Source organism: Phocoena phocoena, chromosome 17, assembly GCF_963924675.1.
Source record: "Phocoena phocoena chromosome 17, mPhoPho1.1, whole genome shotgun sequence".
Classification (NCBI taxonomy): Eukaryota; Metazoa; Chordata; class Mammalia; order Artiodactyla; family Phocoenidae; genus Phocoena; species Phocoena phocoena.
Window position 1 is genome coordinate 15,380,091 of NC_089235.1, and position 24,830 is coordinate 15,404,920.

The window sequence follows — 24,830 nt, forward strand, 5'->3', positions numbered from 1 at the left end:
TGGCCACTGGATGTTCCATCCTCATCCAGCCTGGATGCCTTCTCACAGTACTCTATAAACCTACCCCACCCCAGGGGCCTATTAAAAGTGGGTAGTAGTCAATCAGCTGAGGGGGAAGGAGAGAGAAGCATTCCAGGCAGCAGGCACGGAGGCCAGGAAATGGGTGCAGTGGACTTCCCAGCATACCCTGTAGGCGAGGGGATGTAAGTTCAGGGGGTTTGTGGGGTACAGCAAGGGGGAGTATGGCACGAACGGGGACAGACCACAGAGGGACTTGGATGCTGCGGTGAGGTTCTTCTTTTGGACTTTATCACAGTCTCCTGGCAGTCAGTGAAGCTGGGGCAGAAGGATCAACCTGGCGTCCTTTCAGGGGGGGTTCCTCCAGTATCTTCAGCCGATTCTCGCGGAGGAAAGGCCTGGTATTGCTCCCTTGTGCACAGTGGAAGATGCAGACACTCCCAAGCCCCGAGCGGTAGCAGAGGCAGCGGGGGCAGTGGCAGCGTACTGACGCACCTCCCATGGACCACTCAGGGGAGGGCCGACATGGGGGGCGGGCGGGGCGCGCTCAGCCCAAGGGCCCTTATCTACGTGCCCACAGCTGCCAAATGACTGTGCTTTTAAGTCATCAGTGAAAACGCCATAAGAAACTATAAAATTTTATATTTAAAAATGTCTGTACCTTTGTGTTTGAACTTGCACACGCATGCTTCTGAGTATGTTTACCAGCCTTCTCTATCTGCCAGGCTCTCTATTGGTCTTTGCGGGTGTTACTGCCTTTTTTTTTTTTTTTTTTTTTTCCTGTACGCAGGCCTCTCACTGTTGTGGCCTCTCCCGTTGTGGAGCACAGGCTCCGGACGCGCAGGCTCAGCAGCCACGGCTCACGGGCCCAGCCGCTACGCGGCACGTGGGACCCTCCCAGACCGGGGCACGAACCCGTGTCCCCTGCATCAGCAGGCGGACTCTCAACCACTGCGCCACCAGGGAAGCCCCCTTACTGCCTTTTTATCTGTCGTTTCCCCCCTTCACTTCCTCCTGCTCCTTTTAAGTCCCCTCAACAAGTTATAAAAATAAATGAAAGGCTTTTTATTTTTTTTAAACATTTTTTGATGTGGACCAATTTTAAAGTCTTTACTGAATTTGTCACAACATTGCTTCTGTTTTATGTTTTGGTTTTTTGGCTCCAAGGCACGTGGGATCTCAGCTCCCCGACCGCGGATGGAACCTGCAGCCCCTGCATTGGAAGGCGAAGTCTTAACCACTGGACCGCCAGGGAAGTCCTATGAAAGTCTTTTGAAATAAAGTATTGTTTCTTGTTACAGATGAATGAGACATTTTATTGTTCTCATGTTTTCACTTAGTTTTTTTTTTCCTTCTTCTTCTTGTTTCTTTAGTTATGTGCCTTCCACTCCCCGCCCCCAGGAATCAGCCGCATTTAAAAAAAAATTAAAAAGTCTCCCCTTCCTAGTACAGGGTATCTCTAGAGTCTGGAGACCATAGTAGGCGACGTCAAGTGAACTCTGCTGGAGATAGTTAAGAGTTTCTCATTTTATATCACCTTCTCCAAATTTCAAAATTGCTTATGGTCCTGTGCTGACTGTCCCATTTGGTTCTGACCAGTCCTTTTCAGCCTCAAATCCAACCAAATGCTTCAATCCATCTTACCACATCTTATTGTAGCTGAACAGTCCGACTTTGCACACACCGGTGCCACGGAGGGCTCCTGTGCCTTTGCTCGGGTTCCTCTGCTCCCTGTTGGAATGTCTCTCTCCTTCCCCCGGCCCCTACTCTCTCACCTATTAAATCTTACACTTATAGCAAGGCCCACGTCAACTTTACTGTCCTCCTTGAAGCCTGTACTAACATCGGTAATTACACTTATTCCCACTGTCCCTGTGTTCCACAGCTGCCTGTGTACCAGCGGACTTCCCTCCAAATGAGTGAACGCTTCAAGGAAAAGAACCAAGTACTTACTGACTGCTGGATTCCTTCCCCCTTAGTGAATGCACAGTATGCCCTGCATATAGTATTTACTCAGTAAAAATTTTATGGAATGAATGTTTGCTCTTGAATGAAATCAATACACACAGCAGGGTGTCAGAATTTCTTTTCCTAACAGTACAAGGTGAGCAAGAAAGCAAGCGATGCCTAACTTCTATTAGAGTGTGGAAGCCAGTTTAAGTCTTGAAATGAGAGCTCATGTCATAAATTGTTAAAATCCTAAAGCATTAGAGCACATTAAATTATTTAAATCCTCTTCATCTGAAAGCTGTTAAATACAAAAAAACTTCCATATGCTTAGGGAAAAAAACCAAAAAACAAAAAACCCCACCCCAAGGGGCTCCTAGGAGGAACGAAAGCAAGAATCCCACCCTGCTCACTCATTTTAAGGATTTCATTAATAGTTTGAGCCATTCATCCACATGAAAATATGAAAGTGAACTATGTGCATACCAGTGGGAAAGTATTTTATTTTCATTAAAAACGGCAATGTCAAGGACATATTGCTGATCACAGGTGATATTCTCAAACAAGGAAATAAAATTTGCTTTATCTCTAGATGCATGGAACCCCGTAACAGTTTCAAATCTTCAAGAATAAGCTAGGGCCGGATTCGTTCCTGTGTTGATGTAAGTAAGGATGAAATGAAAACTGCCGTGACTCTAGCCCTCTTTAGTTCTCCTTAAAGCAAGGTTCTTGAAAAATGTCACTCAGGTAACAGGGACGAGAAGGAGCCTACAGGGTGCAGCAGGGGCAACAGAGCCGGGGGAAGGGTGCAGACAGGGTCACACCAAGCACATTTTTTTTGGCCATGCCACACAGCTTGCGGGATGATCTTAGTTACCCGACTGGGGACTGAACCTGGGCCCTGGCAGTGAAAGCACCAAGTTCTAACCACTGGACCACAAGGGAACTCCCCAAGCACTACATTTCTGAGTTCTGTCTCTGAATGGATAGTTTTTTGTTTTGTTTTTGCGGTACGCAGGCCTCTCACTGCTGCGGCCTCTCCCACTGCGGAGCACAGGCTCCGGACGCTGCAGGCTCAGCAGCCATGGCTCACGGGCCCAGCCGCTCCGCGGCATGTGGGATCTTCCCGGACTGGGGCACGAACCCATGTCCCCTGCATCGGCAGGCGGACTCTGAACCACTGCGCCACCAGGGAAGCCCTGAATGGATAGTTTTGATAGCTCTGTTTACTTATTTCTGCATTACAATAAAAAGAATCAACATTGTCAGAATATTAAGGTTTACAACCGTAACAGAGAAAACATCCGAAAACGACTTGTTTCCTTATGAATATTGAATCCTTAGCAAGAAAACCTAGATTCATTTGGATGAGGACTCCAAGTCCAGATGTCAGAAACCATGGCGAGAAGAGTAATAACTACTGTTGAGTAAGTCTTCTTACCTGCCAAGCACTAGACTAAACCCTTTATAAACACGTTGAACATAGTCTTCATACGAGCAATGTGTAGTGGACATTATCATCCCCTTTTTACAGATTAGGAAGTAAAGGCCCAGAGATGTTGGGCAATTTAGACACTGTCCTGCGGTGGTGAAGAGAGAGACTGGGTTCATCTGATTTTAAATAAACCTCATGCTCTTAATAAGCTCATTAGATTGATCAACATATTCTGCCAATTGAGTTTGGTGCTCGCACTGGTCTATTACACGGTCTACGCTGCCGGCCCACTTTTACATCCGGCTGCCTGACTCTGTCCATTTAATTATCGTCAGCACCTTTAGAAGAATAGGATAAAAAAGAAGTTGACAGTTGAAATTTAAACTATATGGAGTGTATAAAGGGCCACCGATTTTTGTTTCGGTTTTTTTTTTTAAACAAACTTAGAATACATATGTCATCCGTCTCCTCCTATTCATTCTCCAACCCATCAAGAGTTAGTACTGTCATAAATACTTGACTAGCAATCCATGACACTGACTTCAGTATGGCTGTATCTACAAGGGCACGCCTACCCTTTCCAGGGCAATGGATGACTCTGCCATCACCCTAAGATTTCATCACATGGAACATAAACAATGCCTGGAAGCATCACCCCAAAGCCTGATTTACAGATATCCTACCCCTGGAAGGGATCTGATATCGCAGCCCTTCTGCTTACTCTGCTTGGTGACAGCTATTAGTTCACACCTAGGCGTCAGCTTTGAATAATTGTATTTCCATCCCAAGAACTTCATGTATTTAACATGGGGGGAAAAGAAACTGGAAGGAAAAATATAATCTTAATGGGCTCTACATTTTACTCTTATGTGTTAGAATTAGGTTGTTTCCATTGCTATTCCCTTGAATTTTAAAATAATATGTTCATGAATTTGACGCACCTACATTTACAAGACAACCTCCTATGCCCACCAGTGGTATACTGGGAAATGCTTAAAAACCAGCTCCTTGGGGGAAAAAATAGTAAGCACCATAATGCTGATTACAAATTTTACTAGTACGAAGTATGTGGAGTATATAATTTACAAATGATAATAAAACATACAACACCCTTTACTGTAAATTCCAGACAGCCAACTGATTCTAATAGAATGTTTGTTGATTTTTGCCAAACTCTTGCCTTGTAGCTAACTTATAATTATAGCTGATGAAAGAATATAGTTCTGACATGAATGTTGTTTGAAATTTTCATTTAAGTTAATAAGACAAAAGTGAAATAATGAAAATACATGATGAAGATATGGAACATAGAAATTCAATTGTCAGTTTGTAAGTGACTTTTTTTCTGAAGTGGACAATATTTTTTAGGTGTGCATGTAATGTCTATCTAATGTTAAAATATTAGATGTTAATTAGAGATTTGCAGTAACCACCACTACCTAGTATTTCTATCATGTAGACACAAGACACAAAAGGCCGCTAGAGCAAAGATAATAGTAAAATGCAGTACAATAATTAGGAAATGATGAGTTTTAGCCTTCCTTACCTTTGTGTTTTTAAATATAATTTAATTGTACCTCTAAACAATTTTTAATAACGGCTGTGCTTATCAAGTGGCTTATAAAATTCTTGAAATTTAACAATTGGCTCTCGTTGCTTGATAACCAGTTGACTCCAGCACACCACTGCCCCACACCCTCTCTTAAAATACTTATTTTTTGATGCTATGCGCAATTGTAGGGGAAATTTACATGTATGAACCAATCTGTAATCCCAATGTTCTCATACTGGCACTACAATCAAAATTAAATCATTAGAATAATCATAATGAGAAACCAGAACAATCTTTTTTTTTTTTTTTTTTTTTTTTTTGTGGTATGCGGGCCTCTCACTGCCGTGGCCTCTCCCGTTGCGGAGCACAGGCTCCGGACGCGTAGGCTCGGCGGCCATGGCTCACGGGCCCAGCCGCTCCGCGGCATGTGGGATCTTCCCGGACCAGGGCACGAACCCGCGTCCCCTGCATTGGCAGGCGGACTCTCAACCACTGCGCCACCAGGGAAGCCCCAGAACAATCTTTTAGGTTGCCTGATTCAACAAGAAATCCCCCCCCGCAAATCTAGCCTGCACCAATGTGAATTTTTGAAATATACCTTTTCATTCTTATTGCTATTCACGTTCAGAAAAATAATAACGGAAGGGTGAAACCAGTTCTCCACTGACTGATAAGTACATCCTATACTCAAACATGCTGCACTGTGCTTCCCTGGTGGTGCCGCGGTTGGGAACCCCCCCTGCCATTGCAGGGGACACGGGTTCGGGCCCTGGTCCGGGAGGATTCCACATGCCGCGGAACAACTAAGCCCGTGCGTCACAGCTGCTGAGCCTGCGCTCTGGAGCCCGCAAGCCACCACAGCGAGAAGCCCGCGCACCAAAACGAAGAGTAGCCCCCGTTTGCTCCAACTAGAGAAAGCCCACGCGCAGCAACAAAGATCCAGGGCAGCCGAAAACAAATGATAATAAAATAATATAAAGAAAAAAAATCTTATGGAAAAAATATGCTTCACTAAAGAGGCTTTAAATGAAGTGACAAATGTTTTCCAAACAATACAATTCATTTTAGAAAAAAGAACACAAAGTGTTGGGGTAATAGAGGAGAGATACTACCTTAAAGAGGGCAGTAGAAATGCATTAATCATTAGAACTCCCCTCACGTTTCAGTCACTTTATGCTTCAACTTCATTTTTTAAGAGCACAGGAATCGCTATGTATTTTCCATAGGAATTTTTAAATTTAAGTTTCTAGCTAAGGAGTGTGAAACTGGACTCACTAATCCATAATTAAATCATTTGTAGTTTTCATATTACTTATTATTCTTCTGTGAAATAGAAGCAATATTAGTCTTCCCAGTTAGGAAAAAAGTTTATTCACTACTTATGACTATTCTTTGTAAGTTACAGACACCAGATGTTTTCCACATTTACCAGCATACCAGATAGGAAGAAACACCCCACTTCAATATCAAAAAGCTGGTGTTATGGTTGAATTGCAGACTCTGTGTGCACTTGGTCTGCTACTACAAGGTGCACGGCCATGTGATGCTCTTGGAGAGCCAGCGACAACCAAACACAGGTCTCAGAAAGTGCTACAGACAAGGGAGGTTTAATCATTTAGATAGCTGGTACCCCCCCTCCAAAACCCCATCCTTTAGGCCATTTAAAAATATCCATCATCCTCTGCCTTAGTTCCCAAGCCTACGGAAACGTGAGGAGCAGCTGATGACCGAGCAGACTCAAGTGAAAGAGCCCATCCTGCCTGGCTGAGCTGCCTGAGCTTTGGACGCTGGCGGGTTCCTTTCACAGGAGCCTGCTTTCCTGACTGTGTAGCCTTTAGTTGCACCTCACGCAATCCAGCTTAACTCTTCAGGACGGTTAGGATTTTATTCAGCCTGATACCTGCGACTGCAATACAAATTAAGTTTGGATGACGCTGTTAAGATGATGGTTGGATTCTATTTACACCGACTGACAGCTGGGTGGGTGGACACACACAGAGGGAGAAGGAAGGGTTCCTTCCGATCCGACCTATGTGTTGCTCTTGAACCTTAGCTGGCTGCCAGCTGCTGAGAGAAATCAAGGTGGCCGCACAGAGCTGTTGGTGGATGTGGAGTCCTCTGGCCCCAGAAAAAAATGTGACTTTCTTCAAATGACCCTGTAGGGGAGCATATTATTCATAACCATTTCCCCACCTTTTTCCCCCCTGCTTTCCATCTGAAGGAAGAGCTCACTGTATGAAGATCTGAGCATAGGTGAAGAAAAAAGGTGCCTTCCTACTGAATGTGGGAAAGATATTTACTGAATACGTACTAAACGCTTACTGTGATGAGTACTTGCTGGGAGCATTTACGCAGCTCCTAATTTCTTCAACAACCGTGCAACCTAGGCGTTGTGATTGCTAAATTCTATGTGAGGAAACTGAGTCGCAGAGAGAGAAAATAATTTGTCCAGGTTCAAAAAGTCTGTAAGAGACAGAACCAGGATTCATACCTAGCCTCCACCTGATTTGATTCTAAGGTCCCTGTTCTCTCTAAAAAACAATTTATTAAACAAGCAATATTCTTAAAATATTAGATTGGTCGAGAAGTTAAAAGTATACTTGTACTTTCATTTGGGTTTTAACTTCTGCTTCCCTTTTCAAAACACGTTACTTTTCAACTTAATGGAAACAATATTGTAAGAGGGAGACGTGACAGGGTTTTTATTGTCGCTGCTTCTTGGGTGGTCGTGGTATGGCGGCCTTGATTACACCCACAGAGAAAGTACGGCAGAGTCCCAGCGTGACACATCTTAACGTGTTTTATGGTTTGAAGGGGGGAATAACCAAGGTTTTGCAAAACTGTAAAACCCTGTGCAAGATCTTGATAGTAAAATACATACACATATAACTGTTTTCAAGTGTGAAAGTTCTACCTAACGTGGGATGTTCACAAAATCGAATCATTCAAAATCTGTAGAAAGGAGCAGCAAGAAGCTTAATGATTTCTCCACTGCAACGATACCAGCACCTAGAAATGCAGCAACTTCAAAGCACTGTAACCTTGAATCAGTTATTTCTCCTAAAAATTTTAGGAATATGATTTTATCCATTTGCTGATACCAAATTGAGATTAAACTGAATTGTTGATAACTAGTGAATCTCAAAAGGAACAAAAGGAATAGGAAAGAGATGAAGGCGACTGAGGCATGCAACTGAGTAGAAAGTCCATGAAAGCTGAATGTTACGATGATATAATTTTGATGGAGAAACCAGGAAATACTAACTTTCAGAGCGGGCTGGTGTTAGAAACTGCGTGGTAGATGCTATGTGTATACGTTTCAGTTCTTAGAAGACAGAACTATACTTGCAAAGTTTTGGGCTCACACAGCTATAGAGACAAAGACATTATTTTTCTAAAGTCTGCCTCTTTTAAATGTTATATAAAAGACAGAGAAAAAAAACGATATGAACTCTAAGAGGATGCATTCAAAAACAGATTACAGGAGATTATTATCTCCTGAAGGAAAGCAGTGTATAAAGACTTCAGGAGCATATACTGGCCCTGGGCACCAAGACGCTGTTCGTACCTGCCTAATACAGATTTTTTTTGGCACTACAAAGTCCAATGTGATTTTTAAAACATTATTTAAAAAAAATTTTTTTCTGTAGGCAAAAATATCAAAGAAGAGAGGCAGAAAATGATCTCAGGAAAAAAAAAAAAAAAGAAAGAAAAGAAAACCCCAGGAAGAAAGCTGTCATGTTCTGTGTTTCAACTTCACAAAAGAATTCTATCTAGAGGTTGAGCCTTTCCAATCTATCTCTTGTCACTCAGGATATGAAACTCTAATTTAGTGGCGTGGCCAGCTGAGGCTCACACTTCAATATGCTGACGAGCTGAAGCAGGAGGGGCTTCACTCCCTTACTTCTGGTTTCCATCCTCGGTTGGCTCCTTACCTGCAAACTATGACAGTCACTTGCTGTGTAAGCTGTAACAATTCTAAGGCAGGGGAGGAGAATCAGTGGGCACCTGAGTTTCACTAGATGAAAAGTTACATCACCCTGCCTCACCTCGGCCCCCTCCGTCTTTAGGGAATTGTTGAATTTTATATAAAGCCTATTTATAAACCACTGCAAGTGATACCTGCATTCATCTTGCCCTGTGACATCACCTTCTCATCAATAATTTAAACCTAAGAAATGGATTAAAGGGACTCTGAAGGGACTTCTCACACATGGAAAAAGAGAAACCAACTAAACTCTCCAAAATATTCATTCACTCCTCTTACCTTGTTCTTTGATCTGACGAATTTGCTTCACAGTTTCTTTTAAGATTGCACATTTGTCAGGTTTGAAGTTAAAGTTGTCTATATCGTTAAAATTAGCAAAAATCAGCTCTGCAAGTTCTTCAATATATTTATTTTCCTGTTCACGATTACGTTTCTCAGTGCTCCTCTTGGGGCTATTACGAAAAAGATAAGCATGTTAACTGAGTTCTAAAATAAAGAGAGCAAACAAAAGTTACTTATAGAAACATGGAATACTTTGGTGGAAAAAAACCCTCGAATCTGCCCTAAAGGTTGCATGTTTTTTTTTGAAATCAAACTTACCCCAGTTGGTAATTACATATTCACCTGTGTGATCATTTGTTCAATGTGTTTCACGTCTCCCACTGGACCTGTAAGCCTCACAAGGACAAGGACAGGATGATTTGCTCACCACTGTGCTTAATGCAACGCTTGGTAACAAAGAGGTATCAAATTCATTGTTCAATAAGTAGAGTTTTAGAAACATAAGGGAGCTCACGCTTATAAAAATTTATTTAAGATTAATAAAAGAAGGGAAGTTAATCTAGTTAAAATAGGAATAAATAAACTTCAATGATTTTTGATAAAGCACAGCAAAATGATGAAAATAAATTTTTATGATTTCATAGACTTCTTTAGGATGTTCATAATCAAACCCAACGGCCTTTTAAGATAACGTTAAAAACCACAGTACAGCTAGAAACAAAAGCGAAACTGGCCCAGGGTCTTTGTTAACTGTCCAAGCTGAATGACATGCAAAACGTAAACAAATGGTCCAAGTTCCACTTGAGTTTGAGAACGTTAATGGAAGGGAGGGAAAAAATAAAAATTGGCAAGATCTCCTCATCTGAATTTGAGGAAAGAGCAAACTCAAAAGTTCCCTTTGGTAATTACAGCATACAATTTTTTTCTCAACCACGGTAGAGTCCACTGGATGACATTCAAACAATACAATAAATAAGAAAAGCAAGTTGTTTAATGCAGCAGCTCTCTGTATTCTTAATATATAATTATTTGTATGTAACGCCAATTTATAAAATCTTGTAATGTGTAGCAGACATTCATATGTTTGCCTCTAAATATTAGCTTTATTCTCATGTACTAATAAACCTAAGATAGAACACAATCTCTCCACTTTATAGTGGTTGCACGAGTTGTCCAAGATCACCTAGTGAGTGACTGGTAGAGCAGCGACCAGAATTGGTTTTGCTAAGTCTCATCTTCACTCCTGGCTTCCACCCCCATTAATTCCAGGAAAAGGGAGACACTGACTGCCATGCGCAGAAGAGCTAAGTTCCCAGTCTGAACCTCTCTACCCCCTTCACCTCCCTCCATCACCCCTGCCCCCCAAAGATGCCAACGAAATGACACATGGGTGGGAAGGAGGGGCTGTGCTCCAAGGCCCGGGGGAGGCAGGCGCTGTGCTCATCCCAAGAACCAGCAGAGCACTGGTGAGAGAACAGCCTCCATGTACCAGCTGGCCTCCTCAGCCAGGACTGCCGGGCCCTGAAGGCGGTTTGACAGACAGAAGGCTGAGGCTGGCCAGGAAGGCCCAGGGAACCTACAGGCCACACACAGGAGATGGGGGCTGCGGTGTGGACGGTGGCCATTTTTTTTGCAGTACGTGGGCCTCTCACTGTTGTGGCCTCTCCCGTTGCGGAGCACAGGCTCCGGACGCGCAGGCTCAGCAGCCATGGCTCACAGGTCCAGCCGCTCCGCGGCATGTGGGATCTTCCCGGACCGGGGCACGAACCCGTGTCCCCTGCATCAGCAGGCGAACTCTCAACCACTGCGCCACCAGGGAAGCCCCATGGACGGTGGCCATTTAAGCTGCTTGTTTTGCTTGGCGACCAGATGGGGAAAACGGAATGGCTTTCTGCTCTTCCTCCTTCTTTTCCTAGTTCTCTCCCCTACCGCTCCTCATGGGATCTTTCTACTGGCCACGGGACAGAAGTGGCTGTCTAACTTTTTTTTTTTTTTTTTTTTGCGGTACGCGGGCCTCTCACTGCTGTGGCCTCTCCCGTTGCGGAGCACAGGCTCCAGACGCGCAGGCTCAACGGCCATGGCTCACGGGCCCAGCCGCTCCGCGGCATGTGGGATCTTCCTGGACCGGGGTACGAACCCGTGTCCCCTGCATCGGCAGGTGGACTCTCAACCACTGAGCCACCAGTGAAGCCCTGCATTTCTCTTAATTGATGACCTCACTCTTCTCTCACCCAATCTGTCCACGGCCTCCCCAGCCAAGGAATATCTCTAAAATAACTTTTTTATGTTAATATCCTTCAATCGCTAGCCATTATTCACAGGATAAAGTACAAACTCACAAATACACCAAAGAAAGCCCTTTATGAGCCAGCTCCTCCCAACCTGCCCAACCTCATCTTTTTCTGCTTTCTAATATGTGAATTTCCTCCTTCTCTCAAAGCTCTCCCCCTCTGCACTCCCCCAGCACCCTGTCCATACCTCTAATAATATGGCCTTCCACTGGATGAGAAATGGCTTTCACGGGGCCCCCTCTGCAGCAGGCATCTACTCTTTCTGCCTGTGCAGAGTCTGTTCTCTTCTTTTGGTAGCAGAACTTTGGGAGCTACTTGGGCTCCATCGGAAAGCCTGTCAATCCAGGTGCTCTGCCCTCCCTTCCCAAGGGGTGGGCTCCTGAGCTACGCCAGGCCAATCAGAAGCTCTTCCCAGAATTCCACTGGGCAGAATGACCCCAAATGGACAAGAGGTGGAGCTGATTCCCTTTGGCAGCAGTGCCTTGGTGACACAGTCCATTAACTCTGCTCTCTAGATCCTAGGAGTTATCCTCATTCCAAGCTCCCCTAAAACTTAGTTCATATTTTGATCTTTTAATTTTTTTTTTTTTTGCGGTACGCAGGCCTCTCACTGCCACGGCCTCTCACGTTGCGGAGCACAGGCTCCGGACGCGCAGGCCCAGCAGCCATGGCTCACCGGCCCAGCCGGTGTCAAAGTATATTGTCGGAAAATTCCTAGGAATGGAACTGATAGTTCAAAAGAAGATACGCATTTATAATTTTAACAGATACTGCTAAATTACCCTGCATGGAGGTTATAACAACTCATACTTCCACCCATAATATATGATATGCAACTTGTTTTAAAATTATTTGTTTTATTCACTGAAGACCCACAGTCTTTATCACCAATTCAAAAGCAAGGGGATTCAACATTTCATTTCTTGCTCTTAAATATAAAAAAAAAAGAAAGAAAGGGCTTCCCTGGTGGCGCAGTGGTTGGGAGTCCGCCTGCCGATGCAGGGGACACGGGTTCGTGCCCCAGTCCGGGAGGATCCCACATGCCGCGGAGCGGCTGGGCCTGTGAGCCATGGCCGCTGAGCCTGCGCGTCTAGAGCCTGTGCTCCGCAACGGGAGAGGCCACAACAGTGAGAGGCCCGTGTATCGCAAAAAAAAGAAAAAGAAAGAAAGAAAGAATAAGAGCCAGTATAAATATAACAGCAAACTTTTTTACTATGGGTTGTCTTGTCATGATGACATTCTAAAAGTAAACAGGAGTAAAAATGTGAAAAGTTCACGATTATATAGAATAAACTGGTTTTAAGAGTCAAAGTACACAGGGGACCCAGAAGTATGTAGCTTTCCTCTTCTTGTAAAGAATAATAAAATCTGTAACCGATCAGCATATCTAAAATGTAAATAGTACATAACTAAATAATACATAACTGTCCAAAGGCTTGACAGTTAGGGAGAAAAACCAAAGAGCATCTGAATCAGGTGTGAAATCAGTGTGATAAAATATCAAAGGCTCATGCATGTGGCTTTCATGGGCAATACTGGTTGTGTTCTCAGTGAGAATCTAACCTGGGTCCAAGTTGGTCAGGACATTCCTTACGCTTTCTTGTCTCTGCCCTGGATGGGTCAGAGGTATTTTCTCCCATCCCACTCATCTTGAACACATATCAGCAACTGAAACAGAAAGCAAGGAGAAAACAAGTGAAGAGAGCTGATGATCAATTTACCAACAATAAAAAAAGCTATGGCTTTAATCAGAAATTTGACAGCAGTAATTAACACATTGTTTTGACTTATGTGCATGTATAATTCCCAATGAAAAGGCATGTACAATCTTTTTTTGTAACTGTGCTTAAGTTAAGCAAATGTAAAGGTAAACAATTAAAAAACAAACAAGCCTACCTCAATGGGCCCACTCTGAACAGGAGTTGTATTCCAGCAGCACCCTGAACTATACGCAACCTGCTAGTCTTGCGTCTCTGCTGCCAGCCTCCAGTTTCAGGAGCGCTCTTGCACTGTGTGGGAACTACAGGTGCCATAAGGGGCTCCTCCCAGACTCTGTTTGGGGTTGGCCAATGTCAAGTCTGTGCTGCAATCACTCACCCATGAAGAACAGCCCCGGGAAGAGGCAGTGCCTCGCCACAAAGCTGAATGTTTCCAAATCCGACCAGGGCACTCTGACACCCCTGCCCTGGCGAGCAATGTCCCTCAAACAGAGGATCTTCCTGCCTCCCTGGCATCTCCCTGGCGTCTCCTCCTGCATCAGCTGCTCACTGCTCCCTCCTCAGGGCCCTCTCTCCTGGCAGCTCCCTCCCCGAGCAGTGGCTTTCTCTCACATCCTGCCACCCCTGACCCTCCCTCCCTCCCTCAGCTGATTCTAGCTGCAATCTCCCAAGGTCTTAAGATGTACTCAAAAGATCAGAAACATTACTGACCCTAATGCAAGAGGCCAATTACTGGCCCCTGCTCTCTGAGTTCCTTACCCTAAGAAAATAAAAGGACATATAATAAGAGAATCAGTGTGTTCACACTGGTCATGATGAGCGCCATCAAAATAACATTGAAGGGCTTCCCTGGTGGCGCAGTGGCTGAGAGTCCGCCTGCCGATGCAGGGGACATGGGTTCGTGCCCCGGTCTGGGAGGATCCCACATGCCACGGAGCGGCTGGGCCTGTGGGCCCGGAACCTGTGCTCCACGGCGGGAGAGGCTACAGCAGTGAGAGGCCCGCGTACCACCAAAAAAAAAAAAAAAAAAAAAAAAAATAACATTGAAATATGCAAAATAACAAGAGTGACAGAGGTTTAAGTTCCAAGCAAAGGGACTAGAAAAGATTTTGAGGAAGTGGAAGACGGTGTTACTTAAGGTGCTTACTAACCGCTCAGCAAAAGAAAAGCAACAGCCCCAAAGGTTTAAGTCAGCATTTACAAGTCTCTCCTAGAGTTCTAATTCTATGCCATTTCCCCATCTTCTGTCCCCCGGGCTTCAAAAACTACCTTCGCCCTCTTTCTTTTCCTGCAGTGGCTTTTCATGCTTTCCAGACTGGAAAAATCAGAGGGACGTGCCTTATCAGTAGAAGGTCAAGAACTTATAGAAGATGCCATAGAGTAACAGGTTCATCGAGAGCAAGGACAAAGAGGAAGGTGGGCTAAGAGAGCACCACCCAGTTCCAATGGTGGCAGCACAGCCACACAGCCATCCAACTGCCCGGCTGCTCCCCAGGCTGGGATCTGGGCGCTCAGGTTCACTACACTCATTTTTTCTGGCCTCAACTCTGATCCAGGCGGGGAAGAGGAGTTAAACTTGTTTTTGAGGAATCCCGTGTAAGGAGGATGAAGAGACACTGTATCAGTTGAGGGAGGTGGCGCCAATTACATTCTATTCAAGAGGTCACATCAGGAGGGGACAACTCTGAAAGGTAGTGCCAGAGCTTCCTGCTGCTGGGAGCAATGTAACTCGTCCCAAGGTCCTGTGCTGTACTCACAAGTTTGGGCTGATAGGTGTAAACTGTATCTAGTTACTGTGCATTTAGCATTTACTCTACACCAAGCAATTTACAGATATAATTTAATCAGCAAAGACAGACTATGAGAAGCAAGAGAGCAAAGAAGCCAGGACACATATCCAAGCTCCACCAGTTGGTTCGCTGTGGGACCTTAAGAAGAAGTTACCTCTCGTGCCTCGATTACCTCTTCTGTAAAATGGGGATAATCATTAGCATCTATAGCACAAGGCTGTTGAGTGGATCAGCAAAGGGCAGAAGTGGGATTGACACACAGGCTTACACACTCTTAACCACTGAGTTATGGCAAGGGGTCGCCTCATCAAAACAGCCATTCTTCCTCTAATCATGGAATCACGGGTCAGATGGGAGAAGCAAGATCCGGACTGCCTGGCCCCCATGCTCGACTCCTTCCCCCTCACCTAAATATCATTTGTTCATTCAAAGACTGCCTGCCCGCCACTGTGCGTCAGGCTCAGCGTGTGAGGACCGTGAGAAGGGATGTCTCTCTCTGGAAAAAACAAGGTGAGAGAGAGAAATTTATGTAGGAAAAACTCCAACAAGGAAAAACAGGTGAGATCCAAGAAGGAACGCGAGTGAGCTCTCAACAAACAACCTAGGGGATTTTCACCCTGGAAGCAGCTTTCTATAAATCAAAAAAATTTAGGTAAATTTTTATCATCAAAATATAGCCCCTGAAATGTAACAAAATACCCTATATAGTAGGTATACGTGATAAGTCTGTAGATAAAAATGGCCACCCCCCCCACCAAAAGTATTAAAAAGTATAGTATTGAATACTATCAGAAAGCTCAGAAAGCTTCTCAACGGACAAGTAAAATAAGTGACTGTTTTCCTTTAAGTCGTATATACTCAGTTTGGGGTTTAACATTAGCATCAGCATCACCTACTTTTATTTTTCCCAAAACATATATCTAATAATTGTAACTCTGCATGAAGGGACAGCGCTGATGCATTTCAACAAGGGACTGGATGGAAATGAGGCGTGAAGGCAGGAGCGCCCGGGTTCTGGTCCAAGCACACTAAAACCATTTGAGCAGACTGTTTATGTTTTACTTGTATCTACCCAAGTCTGGTTCACAAACCACTCCATTTGTAGCTTTAAAACTCATTATTGGGCTTCCCTGGTGGCGCAGTGGTTAAGAATCCCCCTGCCAATGCAGGGAACTTGGGTTTGAGCCCTGGTCCGGGAAGATCCCACATGCCGCAGAGCAACTAAGCCCGTGTGCCACAACTACTGAGCCTGCGCTGTAGAGCCCGCGCGCCACAACTACTGAAGCCCGTGCGCCTAGAGCCTGTGCTCCGCAACAAGAGAGGCCACCGCAATGAGAAGCCCACGCACCGCAACGAAGAGTAGCCCCCGCTCGCCACAACTAGAGAAAGCCTGTGCGCAACAACGAAGACCCAACGCGGCCAAAAATAAAATAAATATTTTTAAAAAATCATTATTTTCTGCTTGAACTAAGTTATTTAAACGCCAACTTTCCCCTTTTATTTTTATGTGATGGTACCTTAAACACACTTCCTCAAAACCTAAAAATTTCAGCTTTTCAAACATTCTTGCTTGTTCTTCTGTGTCTGCCCCATATGTCCTCTATTCTGAGCAACTTTCCTAGGCTATGGATGCCCAGGACACATTGCTAACCAAACTTTAAACCACCAAAGGGAAGAAAAAGGACTGGGGGTGGGGGTGGTCTGCAGTCACTGGCCAAGTTGGGGACAGGCGGATGCCCTCTGCCAGCTGCAGCCATCAGGCTGGGGATGCCCTGTCTGAATCACTGCTCATCTCCCAGGGAAAAAAAGGACAGACTCTCAGACGGAGAAAAAAAGGAAAAAGTGAATTTAGTGCTGGAGCAGGGAGAGGAGGAGGCTGGGGAAGGTGGTGACAGGCAGTGGACGGCTCCTGGCGCCTCCCTCCGGCCTGCCACGGGGCCAGAAGTAGATGTGATGTTACAGCAGACGCGTGGATTTAAGCCCTGCTCCTCAGTGGATGAACCAAACAAAGGACAGGAACCTCATCAGTGAGGTTCTCAAAGAGAAGAACTGAGGGGCTCTAACCTAGACTGCTCTGATGTTCTTAACGCCCTGTGGAGGCTCAGCTGGCAGCAAGTGTTAGTATTTCACGCCCGAGCGTGTGTGCGTGCGTGTGTGCGTGTGTGTGTGCGTGCGTGCTAGGGGAGTCAATTTTTTTCCCACCCAAGTAACACATAAAAACCAGGGACAGATAGACAGATAGATCTATGGCTTCCAGGGTGCATGTACACATAGAAAAATCATCGAAAATAAACTAAACTGGGGGGAGGGATAGACTAGGAGATTGGGATGGACATATACACACTACTATATATAAAATAGATAACTAATAAGGACCTGCTGTATAGCACAAGGAACTCTACTCAATTCTCTGTAATGACCTATATGGGAAAAGAATCTAAAAAAGAGTGAATATAGGTGTATGTATAACTGATTCACTCTGCTGTATACCTGAAACTAACACAACATTGTAAATCAACTATACTCCAATAAAAATTAATTTAAATAATAAACTGTATAGATAGATGAGTTTTAATGGATTTTTGTAGATCAAAGTTACATATTAATTTCCAGTGAAAAGGAAGGAGATGGAGAATACAGAAGGGCAGCATTGAAGGTTTAGACATTTTATTTTGTGAGCAGGTCTAAACTAATAGTTTCTTAAAAGGTCTGCATGTTTTCAACATTCACATGAAATTAACGTTCTGGAGCATTTCACTCTGAATTCTGAAGAGTTCAATGTAAATCACAAAAACTGAAAATGACACAAGTAAACTCCTGGGTCATAACTGATGGGAAATGACAGTCATAGAGAACAAGCCAGTTTCTACCAGATGCTGGGTGGAGCGGGGAGTGTGTGTGAAAGGACAAGACTGGAAAAGAAGTTCCAATTTGTCCATTCTTGTTATCTAGAACCAAACAATAGCTCTGCTTTCACTGTGACAGCACATCTTCCCTCACATCCTCTGATATCAACTTGTACGAACTAGACAGAGGAAAGATTTACAGCCACAAGAACTGATGTTTGATTTTCTTAAATTAGCAATATTCTGAGCGGGTACGTGTGTGAATAATGCCAGTTAAATCCTTAGCATAATGACAGAAAGAAAAACAAAATGTTAACCCTCAATAGAGCTAAAAAATGCACTCTTCTTGCATGAAATTCACCGATGTAGCCTATAAGGTAACAAAGCTGTTGCTCACAATACAGCCTCATGCCATTAAAATTAGTTAATCATCCAGAATTTATGTAAATGATAATGTACATTTTAATCTTTTATCAGTATTGGCCATCTTCCAAACAAGGCCTATAAGGCTGTCAGATTTTTTATATGCTGAACAAATTCAGTTAAAGAAGAAATAAGGATAATGCTGTTGCTGAACTCCAAACATAATAAGTGATCAAACATCAGATCTCTATTGCCAGTTTCAAGAAATATTTTTAAAAAGTTAGGCCCGCTCTGAAATTCCTCACCTCACTTTGAGATGAAATTTATAATGAAATGACATACAAAGCTGTTGGAACAACTTTTCTTATCAACACCTACGTGAGGAGGAACTGCCTGATAAATCATCCAGCTCTTGATATGAGACCAGAAATGCTTCTATACTTTCTAAGGCCTTCCAGAACTCTCTTTACAAGAGACAGATGACACTGTTGTGTACTCTGTGGTCTGATTCTTCACAAACTTTGCAAGACTAAGAAATACTCAAGTAATATTAAAAGTGCACATACATCTTCACTTAAGCACTTTTCCATTTCTATTCTATTAAATTGATTATGAAAGGATAATCTTTTAGGGTCCTCCATCGCTCAGAAGTCCACCTCAAAAGTTAGATGCATGCATTATTTCTTTATCACAAGTAAAAACATCTGTTCATTCTAAACTGTAAACAATTTCTTCCTCAGAATATACTGTGTTCCAGGAGGATCCCTTTATGTTACAGAAGCAAAATTTCTGGGTCAGACTCTGATAAGCCTAAAAAAACACAGTATCTACTTTTAAAATATACACAATGTGCTTTTAGGATGTAGATGCCCGAGAAAAGTAGAAAATAGGGAGTGGGCCAATCCTTGGACGTCAGTTAGATGATACAGCAGTGAAGACAAGGGAGGGGAAAAACCACTTTCTAAACAGTGTCAACTAAACAAAACTACCCAAAGCAAACAATATTTTGGCAAGACCCCAACTCTTGGCAAGAGTTAAAAAAATCTTCCATGCAGTAAGTATACAGATTGTATGCAAGGACGTATCGTTGATTCATCCAAACAAGCAAACAAAGAGCATCATACATACAAACACAACGTAAGCAGAACTCTGAAGACTTACTGAATGCAGGGATGAGAGCACACAGAAAAAAAACCTCTTTCTTCCCACTGACAAGACAAGTAATGCATTAATACAGTGATAGAAGAGGCTATTCAATATTTCAAAAGTAAATTTTTGTTAGTAAAACGATATATTATTTTCCCCGAAGTGTTACTTTTAACTTCATCTTTACATGATATTATTTTGTTCCTTGCTTTTCATACGATAAAATTTTAGTTTACCCCACACATTACAGTGTGTATTTTCATAAAACTGCACATTAATTCATACAGTGACAAGAGTTAAGTTGCAAAGTTTTAGGAGATTCCCTTCATACAAATCCAGAATAAAGGGCATCTTATCGGAAACAAATTCTCAGTTAAACTTCACTACTTTTGAGCAACTTACTGTACACGTGGTTTTTTAAATTAACTTCAATAAGTCAAACACATACTATTATTAGGAGATGATTTTTCCAAAATAAAACACTAACAGTTTCCAGTTGGATACAGGATTTCAGAAAATACCACAGACTACAACTGCATCTCTTCTTCTCCAAGTAAAATGGCTTCAACACCTACCTTCTCTTATGCTGTTTCTCACTCCACGGGAACATAATAACTGCGTAGAGACAAATGTTTAAGCTAAAAATTCCCTCCTTTTTAATATGCCCCACTCTCAGATTTACTTTTGTATAATAGCCTTAAAGTGGTATATTAGACAGTAACTAGAAGACATATTCCATTTTCTGACTGAAAGCCAATAATCCTCATGAATTTTTTAGCTAAAAGACACTTCAAGATGCCATTGGGAAGACTGTAATAAACACATTAGGCTGCAAATGGGCGGCAGCCACTCTTTAACACATGCTGCAATAATAAAATAAATGGCTAAATTCATTTTCGCTGGTTACACAAATATTTTGCTGTAACATTTCCATAATCTCCATCTCTCGTAAAGAAGGAAAAATCCTCTCTGAAAGTCTTATCTTAGCAAAATTCGGTGCAGGATATGTCAGTAGCAGAGAGCTGTTCTAAACTATCATTACCAACGGGGCGGGGGGGAGGAGGAAACGTCTAGTCTGACATCAGTGGCATAAGATGGTTTCCACTTTCTGAATTCTCACAGGCTAAGTTCCTTAATATAGCCAGTCACTGGGCCGCTTCTACACCCAACGACGTCAGCCGGTGCTAATCCAGCCAGGAATAGCAAGACTAGGTTTTAACAAGGCCTCAGATGAGGAAACACCAGGGGAAGAACTGCATTCCTTGCATAATGTAAGCACTTCTCGCCCCTTCAAGCCGGGTGTACTTAGTCCCTATTAAATATCTGGAAAACCATTTTTCACCAAAGGCTTGGCATTCTGGAAAGAAGTCATCCAACTAAGAACCACAATGTAGTGCTTGTGTTAGAGTTTCATAAACTTCTCCAGATTAAAACTCAATTCTCTTTCTTAATTCTGAAACCCATTTTAAACTTCTTTGAGATTTCAAAAAAACCTTCCTAATTTATGAGAAAAACTTACAGAGATGTCCAGGGCAAGACAGTCTATACCTACGTAAAAAGTATTTTTGATTATTCCAGTTGTAAAAAGTTTTTAAGTAAATAAATGAGAATCTTCTCCCACAGTATAATATGTTGTTTGCTGCTTTTTGCTAACATTTACTACTTATTAAGCGTTAAGCACTTTTCTTGTTTAAAAACCTACATTTTAATGTTTTTTATATATGTGCGTGTACACATACACACCCTCTCTCTCTCTCTCTCTCACACACACACACCCTCTCTCTCTCTCTCTCTCTCTCACACACACACACACACACACACACACACACACAAACGCACGCACACCCTCACCCTTTACAGATTATCTAACCTCTCTGACCTGTTTCCATAAGTAATTTGCTCAAATTGCTCAGATAATAACTGACAGGTCAGGAGTCACGCTCGAGTGTAATCATAACAGCTATTTACTGAGTGCTTACCATCTTGGCAGGTATTCTCTAGTACTTTACACATAGGTAGACCTTTAGTTCCCATAACAATCTATGATTATCACCAATTTACAGATGAGGAAGCTGAGGTACAGAAGAGCTACAGTAACCTGACTGAGGCCACATCGTTAGGAAGTTTTAGAGCTCATAAGTGAATCCAAACACCTCCTCAATTCTTAACCACTGCAACGTGAGCACTGAGGCTCCTATTCTTTAATTACTTTCACTGAAGTGAGAAACGTAAACTTATGTAAGTTATAGAAAGCAGCATATTTTAACTTAATTTGATAAACACTGAATATGTAATTTAAAAGTACTTTTTGCCAAAAATATAGTAGTTTCATTGTAAAATTCAAAATACTATAAAAAATGTCTAGCATCATTCATCTATCCATTCAATAAATAATTAATGCACCAGGCACTGTTGTAGACATGGATAGAGCCAGGAACAAAACAGACAAAGCCCCTGTCCTGCTGAAGCTCATGTTCTATTGCAGAAAGGAAATCCTGCCTCAGCTCATAAGCGATTATTCCCTGAAGAAAAATGAAACATTACCGTTATTACTGAATTTATTATGAAGTTACTGAAGTAATAAAACCAGCTAGGAATTTTCTCTGGCACACCAAGAATGCTGAGTTTCATTCAAAATAGTAAAAGTCTTCTTTTTCCTACGGAATCAGAAGTAGTAACTGGTTAATTTTAAAAGGCAGTCATCAAGAGCAATTACAGAAAATGATACCTACTAGTTAAATCATTTCGTTTTAACTTTAAACATCATATATTTGAGTATCAGTCTCCATTGGGGTTTCATATTGTCTTTCTCACATAAATCAAACCTATCATTAAGGCACTGTCTACTATTTCCAAGTTTTGTTTATCTGAAATAGAGCTAGGGGCTTCCCTGGTGGCGCAGTGGTTAAGAATCCGCCTGCCAATGCAGGGGACACAGGTTCGAGCCCTGGTCCGGGAAGATCCCACATGCTGCGAACCAACTAAGCCCGCGAGCCACAACTACTGAAGCCCGCATTCCTAGAGCCCGCGAGCCACAACTACTGAAGCCCGTGTGCCTAGAGCCCATGCTCCACAACAAAGAGAAGCCACCGCAATGCAGAGTAGCCCCCGTCTGCTGCAACTAGAGAAAGCCTGCGCGCAGCAACGAAGACCCAACACAGCCAAAAATAAAAAATAAATAAATAAATAAAAATAATAAAATAAAAGAGCTAGAACTCACAGACACTTAGAGTTCTTATAAGTGCTTATGAGGTATAGATTTTCATTATTTTTTCCCAGTCTTTTACAGATGTGTTGCGTATACCTATTTGGAAGCAATTTTGGTCCATCTGACTGAGGTTTTTCAAACCATTCATCTTAGTTTTTATAGAAACGTATGTACCTTTTCACACTCACAATCAGTTACATAATATTTAATAAAATTATGTGATTACAATAACAAGCACAACTAGCATAAACCAGTCTGGACAAGAAGCCGGCTCTTGGTAGGCATGCAACGTCCCTGCTGTGCAGAAGTGTGGGGTGTTCTGCATTGCCCACCAGCCTGGGGCACTTGGAGCCTAGCATTCTTGTGATTTATAGAGGGAAATACAGATCATGTGGTCAGTTCCAGCCTTTCAGCCCCAATGAAAGTTGATTATGAAAATGAGAATTTATGCAAAGCTAACCTGAAAGCATAGATCATGAAATCCTTCAATAAGTTTAACTGAATATGTATTACATGCCATGCATGGTTCTAGGAATTGGGGGATACGGCAATGAACGAAACAGACCAAGTCTTTTGTCCATAAGAGAAACAGTGAAACAAATAAAATATACCATATCAGGTAGTGATCAGAGCTATATAAATAATATATATGTAGGGCTAGGATAGTACAACGTGTCAACAGATGGGGGTGAGGAGGGCCAATTTACCTGGGTGGTCAGGAAAGTTCTCTCTTGATAGAGTGACACCTTTCTAACAGAACTCTAAGATCCATAATAGAATTTCTTTATTATGCAACCATTAAAACAAAATTCAGGAAAAGTCATACAATGCAATGGCTAAGAGCACATCCTCTGGTGTCAACTCAGGTTTGGAATGCCCGGAATACCACATATTAGTTGTGCTAATTATGCTAATTAACCTATTGGACCTAAGTTTCCTCATTTCTAAAACTGTAGAAATACTAATACATACTTTTATAAGTTTGTTGAGAGCATGAAATGTAAAGCACATAGAACAATGATTGGCATCTAGTAAGCGCTTATTTAATAAATGTTAAGATATTATAGGTTGAATTTAATACCATGTAAATGCTTATGAAACAATCTAAGCTGATGGTGAATTACAGTTAAAGAGAAAAATTAATTTATAGAAAAAAATTAGAATCCACCAATGTATTAGCAGTTAAATTGTTTCAACAAGCACTGTGGGTATAATTTAATGTTTGCATTTTCCAAGTTTCCTTTCATTAACACATCAGATTTTAATGAGTTTACCAAAAGGCAGAAAGGAAAGGGAGAGGGAGGCAGGGAGGGAGGGAAGGAGACCCGGCCCGTGCCACTGGAAGAAAACAAAAACAAGCAAACCAGAGATTCCTTTAAATAACCAGGCTCTCCAGGATGCAAATTAAAACATACAAATTGTTAACATGCTTATTTTCAGGAAGCATATTGCATAAAATATGGTAAGTGGCACGAAAAATGCCTAAAGTGAATGAAATAAGAAATTGGACCCCCTTTTACAGGTATTTGCAATGAAATTTAAAGTATAAATTATTTCCTTTTACCAGTCAAAGGATATTCTGTAACAGTATTCTATAACTACTGAAACTCTATTACAACCAAATTATATTTTCTCCAAATCTACCCCAAGTTCTTCTAAATAAGAAAGATGGAGGCTCTTGGTCATTCTGGACTCATTACTGTATCCTAGTCTTAACTTCTGTAACTTTCTCATGTTTTCTCTCCCACAGATGCGACTCTTCTAAAGCAAGAACAATGTCCAAATCACAAGAACCTTCCAGCAAAGGTTACTCAAATCGCGCTTCCTCAGGAAAATCTTCTCTTTCAAGTTCAGCTGAAAAGCCATCTTCTTTATGCAGGCCTCATGGATTCCACTAGGAAGAATTCGAGGTTCCCTTCTACTTGTTCCCTGGCCCATAGGACACGCGATTAAGATAACGCTTCTTTCTTCTGCATCCTCAGTTGCCTCATTCCCAGTGAGGGTCCAGGGCATTCTCCTGATGGGCCAGGCAGGCCCACACTGCTGTCCCCCACGCCAGGTTCTAGGCGCCAGAGATGCCACAGAAGACACTCTCTTTCCTTTTCTCATTCACACTCATTTCACTCCAAGCTTTCCTAGCGTTTTCCAAGCATTCTTTGTCTCCAGTCAAACAGAACACACAAAGCAGGGGCAAAACTTTTAAGCATGTCCCAGGGACAATGTTTAGGACCCAAATGAAATGTCTG

The 24,830-nt window shown here is 42.5% G+C and overlaps 1 protein-coding gene across 2 annotated transcripts in view; it reads right to left on the reverse strand.

Annotated features, from left to right (window-relative positions):
* Nucleotides 1–24,830, reverse strand: part of NCOA2 (nuclear receptor coactivator 2) — a 271,096-nt gene that overhangs the window by 82,578 nt on the left and 163,688 nt on the right. For both annotated transcript variants that reach the window (XM_065895247.1, XM_065895246.1), the window contains exons 3-4: nucleotides 13,077–13,181; nucleotides 9,220–9,392 (exon numbers count right to left, since the gene is read on the reverse strand). In XM_065895247.1, coding sequence (XP_065751319.1) covers nucleotides 9,220–9,392; nucleotides 13,077–13,162 — 259 coding nt within the window. In that variant the 5' untranslated portion in view covers nucleotides 13,163–13,181. The remainder of the gene's footprint in view (nucleotides 1–9,219; nucleotides 9,393–13,076; nucleotides 13,182–24,830) is intronic.